The sequence below is a fragment of the Amia ocellicauda genome, chromosome 9 (assembly GCF_036373705.1).
Source record: "Amia ocellicauda isolate fAmiCal2 chromosome 9, fAmiCal2.hap1, whole genome shotgun sequence".
Lineage (NCBI taxonomy): Eukaryota > Metazoa > Chordata > Actinopteri > Amiiformes > Amiidae > Amia > Amia ocellicauda.
In genome coordinates, this window is record NC_089858.1 from 38,593,810 (window position 1) to 38,613,490 (window position 19,681).

The window sequence follows — 19,681 nt, forward strand, 5'->3', positions numbered from 1 at the left end:
CTTAAATAACTATATATCCTACAATAAGCAAAAAGCTCAAAACGGCATACAATAATATAATGAAACCAGTGTAAACGTATATATTGGAATAATGCTCAAAAGCAATATTTTATAGTTCAAAAATAACTATTGCATTTATCAAAACATAACTGTACACTAAATAAACATTTTCAACACTGTGTAAACTTTGTTTTCAACATACAAAGCTACAGTTATTATTATTATTATTTTTATTTCTTGGCAGACGCCCTTATCCAGGGGTGACTTACAACATAAGTGCAAACAAAGTGCAAAAATACAGTGAAGTACAAGGCATCAATCATTACAAATTCAATTTAGCTAAAACAGCAATTCAAAATAATACATTTTGCAAATTCCAATTTACAATTTACACAAGTACAGTAAGTGAGGTCCTACATCCTGGACAGGGAAAGCTAAGTGCTGTCAAGATGTAGGGTCACAGACAAGGGCTACGGGAAAGGGAGCAAGGAGGAAAACAGGAGGCAGAGTTAGTCTTCTATCAATAAACTATTTACTATATATTTAGCCTGCATACCTGATAGCTTGGTACAGTCCACACAGGACACGTTTCTCCACTTTCCCTGCATGAGCTCGTACCTCACACTGCATTTTGGCAGCCCTCTCCAGGTGAACACTTTTACTGCACGAAAATATAGCATCGCAATAAATGCTCCTCCGCTGATAATGTCCGTGAATCATTATTTTGGTGCGATGTGCTGCGCTATTGCTCTCTGTACTATGATTAGTACCAATCATGTATTGATCAGGAGAGTAAAAGCACTAGGTGCCATTTGGACCTGGCATTTCACACGCAAGACTGGCACAAACCCACGAATGATCTGTCATTGCCAGTAACACTGATGCCCCTGAATCAGTCATGTTCATATACACGGCATTTCCAAAACGAGCTCTCTTCAATCTCCGTTTTGAATCCATGTTTATTTGTGGGTAATCACCGATCCACTCAATGTGACTACAGTTGTAAGAAAACACCTGTAATGCTGTACAATGCATGTGTTTTTCAAGCACATGAAAGACTGTAGACAGGTAGAGATCACCACTTGAACGCCAGACTGACTTTGCTTATGCGCTATATTTGAGTTATTTTGTATTTTAATGACCGGTGAAAATAACCTGATTTTGGCTATTCTAGGTAAATGTGTTTATAACTTATTTATTTTTGTGTTTATGCAGATAAAATGCAGTAGAGATGTTTAATACATAAGCTCGGCGCTTCTAGTGTTAAGTGTATGTCACAGAAATTATTTTTTTCAAATGGACTCTAGGACTGGAGCAAACAGCCTCAGGGGCCGTATACAGCCTGGAGGCCGAACGTTCCCCACCCCTGCAGTAGAGCAATAAGCCCAAAGAACAGGTCTACCAACGCGAGAGGCTTTTCACTGTACTGATTTCACTGAGGAGGGATGTCACCTATAACACTATGTACACTATGAGCCCCATTACATCAGCTCCTCTCTCTGTTTTGGTCTATCTGTCTGTTTGCCCAGAGATCAAATCCGGGAGGGTCTGGAGGAGTTACAGAAAGTGCTGCCAGGTGGGGACACCTACATGCATGAGGGCTTCCAGAGGGTAAGTGGATTTCCTTTGGGGGTTAAATATCACACAGTAGACTGGGGTCAACTGATACAAATGTAACAGCACAATAGAGCAAAGGAAGACCCACATTACAATGAAAGCTTGCCATGAATGGATATGTTCCAGTTCAACTGCAAATCATGCCAGGGCTTTAATCACTGCAATACCATTTAGTTACTCACTTGACTGTAACCAGGAAGATCTCCTAAAAGATTAGCCTTGGGAGGGGAATGGAATTGAAGCAGGTTATTTTAACCACTGCTACGTCTCATACTGGTTTCCTCCCTTTCAGGCGAGCGAACAGATTTACTATGGGAATACTGAAGGTAAGCAAGTATAATGGCATGGACATGCAAGGGACTCATTTCTAAAACAAAACCCTGCAGGCAAATATATTCCACATGAAGATATGTAAAAGAAAACCTAACTCTAACCATTAAATGCAAAATCCACAACACATATTCTAAACATTAAACTGGAAGAGGAAAAAGGGTTTTGACTACTAAAATCATAAATTAATCGGTAGATTGTTGCTAAAGATGAAGGTCTGTAATGTGAAAATAAACTGTAGGCCTAGACAGAAGTATTTATATATGTATACATATTTATAAACTACTGATGCATGTCAAATGATGGAAGGGCATGTTAGAACAGGGAGTAAGTAATTGTATTTACTGTAATATTGTTGTAACTTTAAACTCTTTCAAATAATCTCAGTTGCCGTATGGTTGAAGGTGATTTAAACTGCTTGTTTTCACAAGTCAGCATATTGCTAAAATATGTAGACTATACTTTTTATAGCATTGAATCTGAATCAGATTGTGTTCCTGGGGACAGGGTACCGGACCGCCAGTGTGATCATCGCACTCACAGACGGAGAGCTGCACGAAAACTTGTTCTTCTATGCAGAGAGAGAGGTGTGCCCCACTTGCTAACAAAAACTACTTTTAGTTAGTGACTGAAGTTTTAGTTAATGCATTTTTGATCACGTTTCACATGATCACATGCCTCAACCATATCTGGAATCATTTATCTTTTTTGATTTCACTCAGAAAATGATTTTAATGACTAAACAAAAACTGATACTGTTTTAAAAGATATTTCTTATTTCTTATTCCATTTTAGCTGCCAATGTGTCATGAGTTTCATTGTTAGTTGTACTAGTATGCAAATTAAACTGAATTGAATCACAAATATGTAGCAGAAGCATCTTAATAACAACCAATCATGTTTTAATGGTATGGATAAATCAAAATAAATCAAATTACACTGACCTTGGCAAGTAAATCTAATAACTAGTCCTCAGTTACCATTCCCTATATAACCCAGTTAACGTATTTCCTAAATTATTCCAGCTGTGTCCTTGTGTACCAGGTTTTTTGCAGGAGGGTTGTTATGTTGGACTATAGTCTCCATCCATCAGGAGTCTTGTGCTGTCAATTCTGTTAATGCTACACAGACTGGGATCAACACCAGCCCTCTGAGTTACATTGACTTGTCCATAGCTTTAAGATGAAAGTGTTACATGGACTCAGTACATATACAGTAAATATAGAGTTGCATGGAAAAACGTATTCTCTTGTATCAAAAGCTATTCCACAAACACTAATTTAATTAAGGCAAAGCATTCATTGTAGTTCTCTTTTCCCATACCTATCTTGTCTCCTGGTAGATCCACACCTCTGAACATTTAATTCCAGTTACTGAAACCTGGGATCAGCTTTTACATTTTAGTAAATCCCTTTGAAAATAACTCAACTCCAGACCTATAAACTAAAGGAAACCAAACAAATTGATGGACTGTAGCTGATGGGCTGATTTAAATTAGAGATCCTCCTATTCTCCTTGCAGACTAACCAAGCCCAGCTGGGTTTCTGAACCGTGAGCAGATCAGGTTAGGTCTAGGTGGCGAGGGGGCAGTAACATCCTACCAGTCACACTTTGATCTGCATATATTTATGGCGATCTCCAAAAAGGAAAGGGGTACTTCATCAATAAATCACTGCTGTTTGATTTCTCCCATTTGTGCCTGAATAATAAAGCCAGCTATATGCTGTGCATCTGGAGAGAAAAAGCTGTAATTTATCCTCCAAAATCTGCTGAATGGGTAGAAACAGCTGTGCAATGTTGAAGAACACTAATCAGAACCACACTGTCTTTCTCTACCTCCCACAACCTCCCCATGGCTAGGTGAGTCAATGTTGTGCTTTGATCCGAGAAGGTATTCATATCAAACGATGATCATTTAACATTACCTTTGGATCTGACTGTTGCTTCATAAAGTGTCACCCCCTTCTGGTAATATCTTAGTCTCTTTTATCTCTAAGACTCAGACTGAAGTTTGGTTCAGAATAGTTAACTATTCCCTCTGCAAGTGTCTTGTTTTCATCTCTAAGGTGAATGCCAGTCTGCAACCAGGCTGGGACTACATTCATATACACAAGGAAAGCCAGGCTCAATCCTAACTTTACAGTGTCAAGTCTGTTTAACATCTTACTGGTTGCATGTACTCTGATGGTTTAATTACATGTTAATTACACATTAATTATCATTGAATGGACATTTAGTTAAAGCAGATTTTACTAACACTAGGAAACTATTTATTAAATGCGGGAAACAAATCAAATCTTTTTTCTTCCAAGTACATGTTGCTTAGTTTTTTCTAACCCCCTGTTAGCCCTGGTTAAACAAGAAAAGACTTTGATTAATTTGTGCTGACTGCAGTAATGCATGGAAGAGAAAGTTGGATGCTGAATACAAAAATGATAACTATAGACATCACTGAAAGCTCAGAATAACAAAAACAATCAGGAAAAGCACAAGAAGCCGAAAAGGCTACAGGCCAAACACATAGCAGGAAGAATAAGTAATTGTTGGACCAAGAAAATACTGGACTAGAGCCCAAGAAACAAATATACTCAAGAAGAGCTCCTGAAAGATGGAGAGTTTATAAGAGCAAGCGGGATTAGAAAAGCTAAAGTGAGAAGCTCTTGGAAATATCTTGAGGACACCTTCATTCAACAGCGGCTGCCAAGGTCTGATGATGATGAAGTAGATGATTTTTAAATATTGTGTTTCTTTTCCACATCAATATTGTCTCTTGCTATAGTAATATCATTGTTTTAATGCTTGGAATTAATGCGTGCCCTGCATTGTTTCATTCTTTGAATATCTGTCAGGCCAATCGCTCAAGGAGTCTAGGAGCATCAGTGTACTGCGTGGGGGTGAAAGACTTTAATGAAACACAGGTGAGCTACAATAACAGTTAACGGTGTTAAAGCAATGCATCGACCAGATTTCACCACTGGTGGCGTGAAGCTCAGAATACAGATACCATATAGTGGAAAGAGAAAGCCTTCCCTGTTTTCTTGGATTGGTGTTTGTGGAGTGCAGTCCTGGTGGAACAATGGAGCAGGTTGTTGATCAAAGCATCACCTAATGTGCCTAATTTTTATTACAGTTTATATAAATGTATATTACAGTTAATCACAGTTAGACCATAGCTCACATGTTACAGGTTTCCTAGATTCCATTACAGAGCTGAAAAGTTAACTTTGTCCATAAATATGATTTAATATTGGGCTCACATGTCTGTCCATTCATAATGAGTGAGATTATGAACTGTCTTCAATTTGCAAATGTTATGTGTCATGGGGATGATTGATGTCCTTTGTATCTGAGTTTATTAAAGGTTCATGAACTGTTCACAATTCAGTAAGATGCCTTATTGATCACAATTTAAAGCCTGGTCATCTTTGTTCTCTACAGCTGGCTAAGATTGCAGACAGCAAGGACCATGTCTTCCCCGTCAATGATGGATTTGAAGCCTTGCAAGGTGTGATTGACTCGGTAAGTGAGGGGCATTTGTGGGCAAACAACCTTTAAATCTGTACTCATCCATCATTAAGGACTCATCATTCTTTTTTGATATTGAATTGTATTAAAAGTATAGTGCCTGTTTGGTATATACATAAAGAATCTGCATGGAGATTTCCATTTTAAACTGAATCAATACAATTAATATAAAGAAAGTTTGGAAGGTACCAAGGAAACTACCCCCTGTTGTAAACTGCTCTTAATTTGTCATCATGTCAATGAAAAATAGTGTGGCATCAAGTATTAAAATAGCTCAGCTGGGCTCAAAGTTAGACCACCCTGAGTCCTTCTATATTACAACTGCAGTGGGACGCCTTTTCTTTTGTTTGTACAGCACAGATTCTGGACTGGGTTTAATGGCACGCGTCAAATTTCCATTTACTTAATCAGCCAGTGAATTTGCTATAACCCCAAAAATGAAATGAAATAAACCAAGCTTCCATCAAGAAGTCATCTGTTTACTGGACGTGGGTTTCCTTGGCTATGTTTAATTCAGACAAGTCCATCTGGTCCCAACGACAACTGCTTGGCTCTGAAGTGAAACAGTAGCCAATCAGCATCAATCGCTGAGATCTTGTGCTCTAGACATTGTCTGCTGTTACTGGGGTGCACACCTCAGAGAGCGGGAGAAAGACAGGATACATCAACAGAGTGGACCCTTTTGATTAGTGGTTTCTGTAAACTGATTCTGACCCAGACCTGCAAATCAGACATCTGTAAGCAGGGATTTTGTTGTCTGTGCTGTAACCGGATCTTCAGGATCTAAAACAGAAGTTCTGAAAACAGGCAAGTTCACTGGCTAAGATGTGAAGATTATGAACATTGCATTACAGTGCAACTCTCTAACATTTGTGTCTGTTTCCCAACTGTCCTTAGCACCCTCCAAATTTAATAGAGAATAGGACATCAAGTAGGTAACCAATAAGCTGTTATTCCTGATGTATATTATTGTATCTCTTAGTTAATTAGTTAATGGGTAGTTACAATTTTATATATTTAGTTTTTGTGCTGTTACAAGTCCAACCCTCGACTTCCCCTTTATGTTTCTTTTTTATTATTCCTTCTTGCTAATGCAAACCCTGAAATCTTCTACTTTGAATTACATTTCCAGTTGATAATTGTGTCCAAGTTATCCTATTAAATAAATGTCCTACTATGGGACAGACTAACGAGTATTTTATTTGGCATTCTGCATACTGCATTCTGCACCAAATGTGCATTCTGATATTTCCTGTTAGTTGCAATTTCCCATAGAGGTTATACAGAAGACAACAGTATCAGTGACTCGGTCTCCAGACCTAGAAGGCCACAGACTCTTTGTTTATTCCATACTTTAACACCGAATAGCAGTTTCCCATAACTATAGTGTCAGGCATTACCACAGATTACTTCAGCTGTTTAAGTAACAAACCTATTCTTCTTCTTTCTTTGTTCACATCCTGTATAGATCCATGCAACCACTTCTAATATATGAGTTTACTATCTTATAGAAGTTGTGCTGACCAGGATGCTCTCTGATTGATGTCATTCACAGCTGCTATGTCAAAAGTTTCCACTGGACTGGGAATGGCTTTAAATTTGAGTTTCTCTTGCTGATGGCACTGTAGGGATAACTTAAATGTTTAGAACCTGGATAGGACATGAAAATAACAATTATGAATGCAATATCCTAAATAGGCCTTACTCTCTTGTCCCTAGATCTTGAAGAAGTCTTGCATTGAGATCCTTGCTGCTGAGCCTTCCAGTATCTGTGCAGGAGGTAAGTGGATTATAGTCTGGAAATCTGTTCATGTTTAGTGCCTGGAGGTACTCTATTACTCTACAGGAAGCCCTAAGTCTGATGCATCGATAGCTTAAGGGTGGGTTAACATTTGGCAAGTATTATTGGCAATTATTCCATGTAGGTTGAGCACAACATAGCTAAGACTGAATCAGATTCTAATGATATTTATTGTATACATTCCATAACCATTACTTGAAGTCGTCACCTAGTTGATGAAAAAATCTGTGAACCACCATGTCTCCCTACTTAAGGAATCTTGATTGGCCAAAGAAGTTTCAGGAAACTAACAAGCTTTGACTGGAAAAGTTCAGCGGCAAATAATGGCTAACAACTGCTGATGGAAAATATTGCTGGTAAAAACAAGGGAAAACCGCCTTAAAAGAGAAGCCCATATCCTGATCATTCTTGGTAATTGCACATCCTGTAACATGCAATCTCTGAGTTTTCGTGTCTTGTGTAGGTGTAAGTGTGTTTGACTACAAGATTCTTTACAGCAACCAAGACAATATGCAATGACAGAGGAAAATAGGGACTATTGGGATGGCAAAATAACCCTTTAAGAACTTAAGAAACATACTTTGAAAATTCCTCTCTTCGTTGTCAGGATATTCCATAAGGCGCAAAGTTATCTTCACCCCACACTTTCCCAGTTTGCCACCAGAGGTCGTCATCTCCCGCAATCTAGCTCTCTCCGACATTCCATTTCTCAACACCATGTGCAATTGTTCAATCAACCCCCTTCTCCCATTCGTCCAGCAATCCCAACCACTGTTACCTGCTTCCATCTGCTCAGCATATATACCCCTTCGTTAGCTTCACTCATTGCAACTTCTTGTTTACCCTGAAGCAACATTTCTGAGCATTTTCCTGGTTTCTGATCTCTTGTGCTTTTGAACTCTGACTGTGTCTCGTTTACCAACCTCTGGATTGCCTACCTTGTCTTGTTTGCTTGTTCCCTGGATTCCTTGCCTTCCTTCTCCTCAACTACGTTTCTTGGTTTGCCCTTCATGCTCTGTTTGCCGGCTCTTGACTCCTAGTTTGTTTCATCACCCCGCACTCTGGTCTTAGACCCCTGGCTTTGAAGGGCTCTACTAGGACTCTGATAGCAACACTGAAAAAGTAGTTTGTTGCTGACTGGCCTATGCCCATTTTCCACACAGCAATAAAAGAGGTAGACAGTATTAACAGACCAAGAACATCTCACTATCTGTGTGGCCAAATCTTTGTTTTTGGATCTATCATTGTATATTAGGTGAAATGGATTACATGAACTGATGACCCACGGCACACTTAAGCAGATATAAAACTGCAAACTGTCCAGCAGCACAGGGCACAGATTGATGATCAGGTGCCAGGACAGCAGTGGGGTGCTAGTATGGGGCTACCCAAAGATTCCCCAACTGACTTCTCCCTACCTAACCTCTGGGGAGTCTCGGTCAATTGGGCACTTTGGAGACCAGCTGTATCCAGGTTATAAAACAGCTGGAGCTCAAGTAATTTTTCTGCACACCTGTATTTTAAATGATTTCCCATCCTCAATATAATGAAGGTACTAGTTATGTAATGACAAAAGAAAGCTACATATTTTGCTAACCGAGAATGTATGGCAGCCAGGACTGTATCACCCTAACACACAGTAGCTGAAAAAAAGCCGCGCTCTCAGATTTCATCAGCAAACAAGTGTGTTTGTGTCTGAGTGTGTGTGTGCGTGTGTTACCATAATGAGTTCTGCAATGCAAAATCACACCGCACACCCCCTGAACCAAATCCAATTCAAAATATTGCTGCATCAGCTTAGTTAAACAACTCAGCACAGCTAAGAAAATTGGAAGGGGGGGCACTCTATCTTTTTATTCTCAGCAGCTTCCCACTGTAACCTAAATGTTTACGTTATGCGTCTGGTTTTGGCTCCCACGATTGCTGTACGTCGCGGATGTTGGAATAGCACGTGTCTGGCCAACCACAAATGGAGTGAGTTAATGTGTGAATAAAGATGGTTTCTATCAGGGCCTGAATAAGGAGGTTTTTTGGTTAAGGCTTTTGGGAGTCTTGATGACATCTTTGGCAAGAGGTTGATGGTTGAGAAGAATAAATAAACAGGATTTCTCTGTGCTGAGGCACTGTGGGGTCTGGAGTGCTCAGGTCATAAAGTTTTAGCTGCTCCTTCTTAGCTGTGGCATACATAGACTATACCATGCTCCCATTTGTGGCTTCTGCTTAGACCGTCTAAACACTAAACACAGGTATTCCAGCTTCTGAAGACACTTCTCAATACTGACTAGGAGGAAGTGCACCGGGGGAAACATATTAATGTGACTACCTGAAGCTGACCACCAAAGCCTGTGCTACACTGACACTCCTCCCCACCCTGTTTCCTCTCACATTCATCCTTGCAGAATCTTTTCCGACATATTTCATCAACACAGAAGTTTGGTACATGAGAACTAATTAGTCTGCAATCTAAAAGTGGCTGAGTGGTTTTTAGCATTACAATAAACTGGATGCATTCAGTACTGAATGATGTTCATGAACCAAGACCTTTATCAACATCATTCAATACTTTCACAGCTCCGTCGATAACAAGAACCAATTAATCTGCAACCTAAAAGTGTCTGAGTGGCAATAAACCGGATGTGTTCAGGAGATCATGACTTTTGTAACACAAAAATCCTTTCACTCTTTTAACACTGTATTTCTGTCTTTTGTCCCTCTTTTTCAGAGTCCTTCCAGGTTGTGGTCAGAGGCAATGGCTTCCTTCATGCCCGCAATGTAGAAAAAGTGCTCTGCAGCTTCCGAATCAATGACACAGTCACCCTCAGTAAGTGATACATCCCATTGTTGTGTCTATCTAGACAAAATAAGAAAACAGGCTCCCAAGTGCCTCAACAGGTTAAAAAGTCTCAGCTCAGAATGGTGGTTATGCCCTGTGGTCTATACATCACTATTTCACATCTGGGCAATGCAATAGCCAACTGTGATTTACAATCGTCTGTGCTTCAGATGGAAATGGTTTCAGCAAGAACAGCGACACCTGCAGCTGACTGGAACTGAGCTGAAGGGAAACGTCACTGATCTAACCAGCTGAAACACAATGCTCTCAAGCATGAGACCATGAAAAATCATTCAGGCATTTCCCTGTTTGTACCAGCCTCCAACTGCTTTTAATGAGCCTCCTGTTCAATTGCACGTCAGTGCATAGTTGCGGTAACTGATGTACTAATTATAAACAAGAAAAAACAAAATAAAATGTGTTGCTACACAAACAAGATAGAGAATTAAGTTGCAGGGGGATTGGAAGAATATTTAGCAGCAGCTGTAAACCGCTAGTGTTATCTAGGGCACCTTTTTTCAAGTGTCTGGCTGCAACAGGTACTAGGGCATAGGATAATAGTGGACCACATGTCTGGTCCTGGAGAGCTTTAATGTTGCAGGGTTTTTTCAGATCTCTATACGTTTTTAACAGTGTCAGTACCTGAAAGAGGCTTAAACAGTTTCACCAAGTAATAAGTTCATTTACGTAACAAATAATTTAGGATTAAAAACCAAGTATCTTTATGATACAGCTAAGAACAACTAACAATATAAGCACACAGTACACAGCCTCCACTTTCCCAATACCTGACAGTGTGGCCCACCAGCTTTGACATGGAGATCCAAACAGTACATCAGAGACAGGTCAATCAATGCCAAGCACCAGCACAATAAAAGCAGCAAACAGCAAGTTTTCTTAGGTCCCCACCAGGTCCAGGGTCAGCTAACCATCATTTAATCATTTATATTTTAAATCTCTCCTGCTCTACATGTCCTGTCTCCCAAAATCTAGGACATGAGTATTTCAAACGTGAGTCCTGTGAAGATATAAAAAAAAAAAAAAAAAACAATGTGGTGAGATGGAATACAAAACCCTTCTTTGCAAAAGACTTATGAGTCTTGGAGCTTTGAATGTGCTTCAGGAATTGTACAGTATTCTTGATCAGATGAGTGTTTGCTCCATTTTCCAGCCCCAAAGTGCAGTGAGAAACAATGCAATCAGGTGTGCCCAGTTTTCTTTGTAGATCTGGTGTTAAATATCAGACAATAGTTGCAATCTGGGTATAAAACCATTTAAAATTGTAAACTGTAAAATTATTTGTTTTTTTAAAAGCTAATGAGAGGATCTAGCAAGGAAGAATGATTAAAGCTCATCTGTCTTTAATCTCCCCCCTCTCACATATGGGCCAGTGCTGAGAGGCAGCTGGAGGTGGCCGCTCAATAGGAGGGAGGATAGATGCCAACAGTAGAGCACTATCACTGTGCATCCTACATGAAAGGAAAATGATTTAGAAGGATATGTAACATTTGTCATTTGTGCACCAATGTCAAACAGCAGAAAGATTAAACAATCCCAAGGGTCTCAAACTAATTTAAAAAGGAAATAATGCATGCCCCCCCTCAACGCCAGCCCTCTGACACCACCCCCACCCCTCCGACGCCACCTCCACCCACTTCAAACCACATAGCTTTGCTGCGTCAGCTCAAGCTCAATGATTTGTTTGTTCCAAAAACGTCTGTCCTTCTAAACACAGACCGGACCTTTTCTAAATAACACGAGTAACTGTTTATGGGGTGCACACGTATGTGCGTGTCTGCAATCTCAAACAATGCCACTCTCTGCATTCTGTTAATCTGGCCTGTCCTGCTGTTGTTTTCCAAATATGATTCCCAAAACATAACAGTAAATAAATCATATTACGTATACGCTTACAATGCGCATGTTTTGTATAACCAACAGATGGGTACACTTATATCGAGCTTCCAATATGCTCCAGGGTTAAACAATATTACTACACAGCATTATTATACAGAGGCTCCAGTATTTTTAGACCCCCCCCCCACACACAACTTTGATGTATTATTATTATTATTATTATTATTATTATTATTATTATTATTATTATTATTATTAGTAGTAGTAGTAGTAGTAGTATTATCTCCAGCCGTTCCAGTATGCGTACACACACCTGGAGTATAAATACATGTAGTCTTGGGATTATCCATGCTATTATTAAGGACCCATTTATAGTGGAATTTAATTAAGCTAAAATAGGATCTACAATACAGTGCAAATACAGGTTGTTTACATGTCACACCTTGTGGGTGAAACTGCCATTAACTAGGTTATAATGTTGCCTGTGCCAGAAAATAAATATTCTCAAATACAGAGAATGAAAACATATAAAGCAACATGTACTTTATCTAAGCATGCAAACAAATAAAAATGTGCTTCAGATGTATTGACAATACAAGGTGACTGTGCTAAAATCGGAATGCTAATGTGGGCAGTTTGCAATGTCATTACATGTCTTCATTTGGTATTTGATCATCATGATGCTCATATTGAAAAGTTCTAGCAATGTAGTGCAGCACAGTGGTGAAATCTTTCTGCCTCTTAGAGGGAATAATCCTATCTGCGTATCGTTTGAATTTCAGATGAGCTGCATGTACAGCTATGAAGAGGCTCTCATTAGAGGTGATTGCTGGAGCCACCCAGCACATTTATGGCCCTTGAGGGACTGATAGGTTTTCTCAGTACTTTAATTTGTATACTGGCCCATGCTGGTTTTGAACATTAAATGCTAATCAGCAGTATTACTAGAATGTTATCATTGGGAATGGAAGAGCCAAGCCCTGGCATGGATACAAACTGATTGGGGTGATTCAGAGTCTGGGGCTAAATAACAACTCTTTCAGCTTGTATCCATGAACAACCGCTGTTGAAAGAATTAACATTTATATCCTTATCAGCAAATTAATTATTTGTTCTTATCTGCACACAGCAGATCTGAAAGTTTCACTTGTATTAAAACCAAAAACTATTGACCAGAAGTGAACTAATGCACTGCTTGGAAAGTTACTTGAAAATGTTTTTTTTTTTGTGTGCTGATTTATATATTATGTTATGTTTTCTGTAGTGTAATAAACGCAAATTAATACACTGTTGGGCCTCCATTTGAAGGAATCTCTCTTGGGAATCTTGGCAATATTTTATATTCTGTGAGCCTGTTGTGTAATAATTCATCACATGATTCCTACTCTACATGATTGTAACCGTCTGAAGCAATCATCTCTACCTTAATAACACAGAAATCAGAGAAAATAATAAACAGGTAAAGCAACCCATTAACTTATAATTTACCTCCAATCATGTGATCCAGCTGTTTTTGACATGGGAGGGACATGGCCATTCAGGACAGCTTCTGCATAGTGTAGTCTTATCAATTGGCATGTACTTCTTTGCCATCTACTTTCTGAAGTGGCAGCAACAAGTGGCAACTGGTGTTTGAAGTCCTCTCTTCCTTGGAGGAGCACTGTCAAGTTCCTTGTCTGCTTGTGGATTGAGACTGGTCCTAGAGTACAGAATGTGTCTTATAGCCCACATTGAGCTAGTAAACCATCTTATAATATGGCCAATTGTAACCAGGACTTCACAGAGGGCAGCATAGAATTGGCTAAGGGGTCATCTGAGCAGGGTTGGTGACATGCAAAGCATTGAACACCAGTGACTTCCTGGGCACTGGCAAAAGACTGTTAGCAGATCCAACTACATCAAATTCAAAGACTCCTGTTATAGCTCAAGTGAAGACATTCTAGACTTTTGGTGTGCATTGTGGGGGGACAGCTTTGGCAGTCTGCATTTGGGAGTACACATGCCTTGGCTCACCCCCCCCTGAAGTTGGAGTGGTGGGCTGAGTTGACTCATTGGTGACACCAAATTGTTTTTAAAATAGTGGAAAATGTAACTGGAGACTGCAAATTAAAGATATGAAGATACAAAAATCCTTCTCTAGCTCCAGCTTCCCACAGTATTGTGCAGCCTCTCCTGCAACCAGGGATGACCTCTTTGCAGGAAAATGGCTCGGTTTGTCTTGGCTTCATCTGGAAATTGGCCCTGGCACCACATTGCTCTCTCCATGCGGTCCCAGTTTCCCCCTTAAGATGGTATTTTACTTAAGAAAATCCATTGGAGCAGCAATCTCCTGAAGTGCTTGAGAATGTTTGGTGTGAGCCAGGATAAACACAGCCATGGGTGAAGATTTCAGGCTGTTCAGTTTTCCACTGTGAAGCAGCACGGTGAGAGAGAGCAGGACACACAGCGACGACTCGAGTGATGCGTCTATACTGAACTGGGAGCAGGACTGGGGCATGGGCTGTTTACATGCTGTTTGTTTATAATGTGATTTGTTTTCCGATAAATCAGATCAGGCACCTTCACGGCCATGTTCAGCATATCTTTGTGCTTTTTGTCTTAATTAATAATTAAATAATTAAATAATTAAAAATTATGCTCAGATCTTAGAACAAGCATTTAATTGTTCCAATTTAGAAACAACTGTCAGCTTTCGAATTGGCCGTATCTATTCAACCCATCACACCATTGCAACCAACGCTGATCTAGGAGAACCGCAGAGCCACATTTGTCTACCAAGGCGTGTTTTCAAATCTGAGACCAGGAATGGTTAAACAGTTTAAACATCTGGGGTTAGATGTACTAAGAAAGGACATCCCAGCGTAGTGTTTGCTCTTTCTCCCCCCTGGTCCTGTTAATATTTGACTGTTCAATGAGTCATGTACTGACCCGGGATACTTTGCTACGACATTTGTAACTATTATGTTTGAATCACAAATCACCTGGATGCTTGGGAAACCTAAAATTTGAAATCATTTTAAAGTCTCAAGCATGCTTTTATGGAAAATAATATGTATTCTTCTCAAAAAGGTATTAAGCACAACTGGTAGATATGTACAGGAGAATGCAGACTGGGAGATGACAGAAACTGTTGCCATGGTCCCCTGAAAAGACCTGGAAACAAAAAAATGCAAGGTGTATAATAGTTTCACTACTGCAGGGATAGAGTAGTTTCTCTGGGTGGCAGGCTCTTGGTCATCCTTTTGATCATCCAGTAGCTCAATCATTGTGTGGCTGGAGAGACTTTACCTGTTCTTGATTTGTTCTTTTGATCTTGGTAATGTTGTGTTGTTTTTAATTGGAAGAATGTTACAGCCTTTCAAACATATGGTGGATTTTCAATGGACTTCTTGAATGGACTTCTTATTTCGCAGCAGAGGAGATAGCATAGGTATGCAGGGCACTTAAGTTCAAGGTGTAAGAAAAGCTGGACAAGGTGCAAGATAGGCATTTCCATAACATCCCATTATGATATTTAAAGGTCAATTGGGTGAATAAAGTCCTGACTAGAAAGTCCTGCAATTAAATAGACAACAATCGCGAAAGCTTTCCTACCTGCTGGTGTGGGGATTCAGTAGGAGACCTCAGGCTTTGTTCTGATGAGATAGAAAATGCTTAATTTAACCCTGAAGCCTGGAGTTTATCAGAGTGTCACACTTTCTCTCCCTCTCTCTGTAGTGGAGAAGCCACTGGTGGTTAAGGACACCTACCTGCTCTGTCCTGCTCCAATCCTGCAGGAAGTGGGAACGTAAGTGATACCCTTGTGACTGTGAATTGATCTGTTTCTCTCTGGCATGCCTGTTTTTTTTACAATTGCAAGAAATACTTCTAAATCAGTCCGTTCGATAGTGTTCTCATTTTGCCACTTAATTGCAACTAACCCAAATAATAAACATAGCTGTTATACTTACATTTCCCCTAACCCCCTAAATCTTAAAAAAAGTTGCTTTATGTTCCTTTTCCTCATCAGCTCCTACTGAGAGACCTTAATAGCATCGTTAGCAACACCTCTGCTACTGTCTGTATGGTTGGAGTGCAGTGTTCAATTATTTGCTTTCTGAACACAGCTCTGTGTTGTGACAGGTCTGCCTCTCTGCACGTCAGTATGAACGATGGTCTGAGCTTCATCTCCAGTTTTGTGATAATCACCACCGTGAGTTGTGTGAGTAGAGTACTATATGCCCTGTCTCCCTCTACCCCGACCATCCCTGTCTCTCTCTCCCTCTTCTCTAACTCTAATCCACTTTAATTCTCTAAGTTTCTATCTTTGCATTTTTTACTCTTCAGTGTACAGCCTCTGTTTCTTCATTTTCTACCTCTGTATCTCCAGCTTTTGTTCTCTGATTAAGGGCCATGATTCAGTACTGTGAAAGAGTACTAAGTCTCTTTTTCTTTCTCTCTATCTAACTCTCCTTCCTGCTTATTCATTTTTTACATCTATATATGTTTTTACATTCTCCTCTCTTTTATTCCTCCCTGACCAAAACATGTAGTTACCCAAAAAGTGCAATGCTATGTGAGTCCCTCCAGGAAAGGTTACATTCAGTCCATCTTTATTCATTTGGTTGCTATGGTTTCTTCCAGCTGTTTCTTGAAGGAGCTCCAGGGAATCTGCTTCCACTCCCATAAGCCATTTGTAGAGGCTCATATTTTCATAATTCCCCCCTGTATCCTTGATTCCTTGTTTCATTGTTGATCTTGAAGTTCTCCTCTGGGTTTGGACACACTTTGCTTGGATCAAGTCCCCTTATAGTCCCCACTAATCAAGCCCAGGGGCCTGTTGCATAAACATTGACTTTGGCTGGGATTAAGTAAAAACTTTGACCCACCCGCTAATCGAAAACTACAGAACTTTACTCAGTTGCAACTTAATTTTTAGTAAGATGCCACTTTCTTCTAATCATAAATGTAACCGCTAGGATGTACAGGTTTGCAGTTTTCTATTAGTGGGTGGGTCAAAGTTTTGATTTAATCCATCCCATTGTCTTATTAGTCATAAGAACGCTAGACACAGATGTTTTTTCCTTAGATTGGTCTCACGTGGTCAATCACGCAACGTATTCTGGGAATTTTAAGACACTTGAAGAAAAAAACATGGCGGTCACTTCTCTAAAACAGCAACAGTCTCAGTTCACAGTTACTGAAAATGTGTGCATGTTATTGGAAAATAGTGCAGAAAAATCTATACAGTGCATCCGGAAAGTATTCACAGCACTTCACTTTTTCCACATTTTGTTATGTTACAGCCTTATTCCAAAATTGATTAAATTCATTATTTTCCTCAAAATTCTACAAACAATACCCCATAATGACAACGTGAAAGAAGTTTGTTTGAAATCTTTGCAAATTTATTAAAAATAAAAAACAAAAAAAGCACATGTACATAAGTATTCATAGCCTTTGCCATGACACTCAAAATTGAGCTCAGGTGCATCCTGTTTCCACTGATCATCCTTGAGATGTTGCTACAACTTGATTGGAGTCCACCTGTGGTAAATTCAGTTGATTGGACATGATTTGGAAAGGCACACACCTGTCTATATAAGGTCCCACAGTTAACAGTGCATGTCAGAGCACAAACCAAGCCATGAAGTCCAAGGAATTGTCTGTAGACCTCTGAGACAGGATTGTATCGAGGCACAGATCTGGGGCATTGAAGGTCCCAATGAGCACAGTGGCCTCCATCATCTGTAAATGGAAGAAGTCTGGAACCACCAGGACTCTTCCTAGAGCTGGCTGCCCGGCCAAACTGAGCGATCGGGGGAGAAGGGCCTTAGTCAGGGAGGTGAGCAAGAACCCGATGGTCACTCTGACAGAGCTCCAGCATGTCTCTGTGGAGAGAGGAGAACCTTCCAGAAGAACAACCATCTCTGCAGCACTCCACCAATCTGGCCTGTATGGTAGAGTGGCCAGATGGAAGCCACTCCTCAGTAAAAGGCACATGACAGCCCGCCTGGAGTTTGCCAAAAGGCACCTGAAGGACTCTCAGACCATGAGAAACAAAGATTGAACTCTTTGGCCTGAATGGCAAGCGTCATGTCTGGAGGAAACCAGGCACCGCTCATCACCTGGCCAATACCATCTCTACAGTGAAGCATGGTGGTGGCAGCATCATGCTGTGGGGATGTTTTTCAGCGGCAGGAACTGGGAGACTACTCAGGATCAAGGGAAAGATGAATGCAGCAATGTACAGAGACATCCTTGATGAAAACCTGCTCCAGAGTGCTCTGGACCTCAGACTGGGGCGAAGGTTCATCTTCCAACAGGACAGCGACCCTAAGCACACAGCCAAGATAACAATGGAGTGGCTACAGGACAACTCTGTGAATGTCCTTGAGTGCCCCAGCCAGAGCCCAGACTTGAACCCGATTGAACATCTCTGGAGAGATCTGAAAATGGCTGTGCACCGATGCTCCCCATCCAACCTGATGGAGCTTGAGAGGTCCTGCAAAGAAGAATGGGAGAAACTGCCCAAAAATAGTTGTGCCATTGTAGCATCATACTCAAAAAGACCTGAGGCTGTAATTGGTGCCAAAGGTGCTTCAACAAAGTATTGAGCAAAGGCTGTGAATACTTATGTACATGTGCTTTTTTTGTTTTTTATTTTTAATGCATTTTCAAAGATTTCAAACCAACTTCTATCACATTGTCATTATGGGGTATTGTTTGTAGAATTTTGAGGAAAATAATGAATTTAATCCATTTTGGAATAAGGCTGTAACGTAACAAAATGTGGAAAATGTGAAGTGCTGTGAATACTTTCCGGATGCAATGTACTTACAGGTTTCTTAAACTTAACGCACTCAAGCACAAGGCAATGGATAATATAACAAAAAAATATATAGTGTCAAATAAATATGTAAGCTGAAACATCCGCGTTCTGGAAGAGGACCTCAAATAGACCACAGAATTTGTTATTGGACTCTGTGGGAAGCAGTCTGTGATGCTTTGGGGCATTTGCAAGTGGGTGGGACAGCACAAGTGTTTGTGAGCCAGAGGGAGGAGTCCGCTATAGTGACAAGCAGTTTCAATGGAAAGATAGGCTTAATTCTAAGTTAGTCTGGGGTTGAGGAGGGTAAGTTTTAAGTCTTAGTCAGTCTTTTTATGCAGCTATCTAACTAATGGTATAGACTAATGTAACATAATTGTATGCAACCAGCCCCAGAGAGATTTAATTTCCTTTAGTCAGACTATAACATTAATTTAAGGCTTTGAATTATCCTGGCTGGTCTCCTTTGGACTGATTCCAGTATAGCACAGCATTGTCCTTTTTTCATGTGGCAAAACAAAACTAGTCCAGAGTCCAGGCAAGTACAGTGAAGAAGGACAATGGCCGCAGCAGGTCTGCACCATAGGTAATAGACCAGGCAGCCCTTTGAGTAGCCATTATAATAACTGACATAATGGTAAGTGTATTAAAGCACAGGGAAATTGTGGCTTAAAATATGTTATAGAAAGATTGGAAACTGGGGAAACAATTGTGAAGTGATGCAAAGCCAGTGTTGTTAACTTTTATGAAGAAAGGGTCTGACTTAATGCCTGGGAGGTTTTAGCTTCTGAAATTGGGCCTTATTATTTTATTAACTGGACACACACAATACTTCTCCTCCGAATGTAATCCCTTTCACATGGTAATAGTTAAGCTCTGCGGGTTTCCATGTTTAATTGTGCTGTCCCTA

The 19,681-nt window shown here is 40.1% G+C and overlaps 1 protein-coding gene across 1 annotated transcript in view; it reads left to right on the forward strand.

Annotated features, from left to right (window-relative positions):
- antxr1a (ANTXR cell adhesion molecule 1a) overlaps window positions 1–19,681 on the forward strand; it is an 80,289-nt gene that overhangs the window by 18,465 nt on the left and 42,143 nt on the right. The window contains exons 4-12 of the mRNA XM_066714433.1: window positions 1,530–1,611; window positions 1,910–1,943; window positions 2,455–2,534; window positions 4,797–4,865; window positions 5,386–5,466; window positions 7,192–7,252; window positions 9,996–10,094; window positions 15,681–15,750; window positions 16,086–16,164. Coding sequence (XP_066570530.1) covers window positions 1,530–1,611; window positions 1,910–1,943; window positions 2,455–2,534; window positions 4,797–4,865; window positions 5,386–5,466; window positions 7,192–7,252; window positions 9,996–10,094; window positions 15,681–15,750; window positions 16,086–16,164 — 655 coding nt within the window. The remainder of the gene's footprint in view (window positions 1–1,529; window positions 1,612–1,909; window positions 1,944–2,454; window positions 2,535–4,796; window positions 4,866–5,385; window positions 5,467–7,191; window positions 7,253–9,995; window positions 10,095–15,680; window positions 15,751–16,085; window positions 16,165–19,681) is intronic.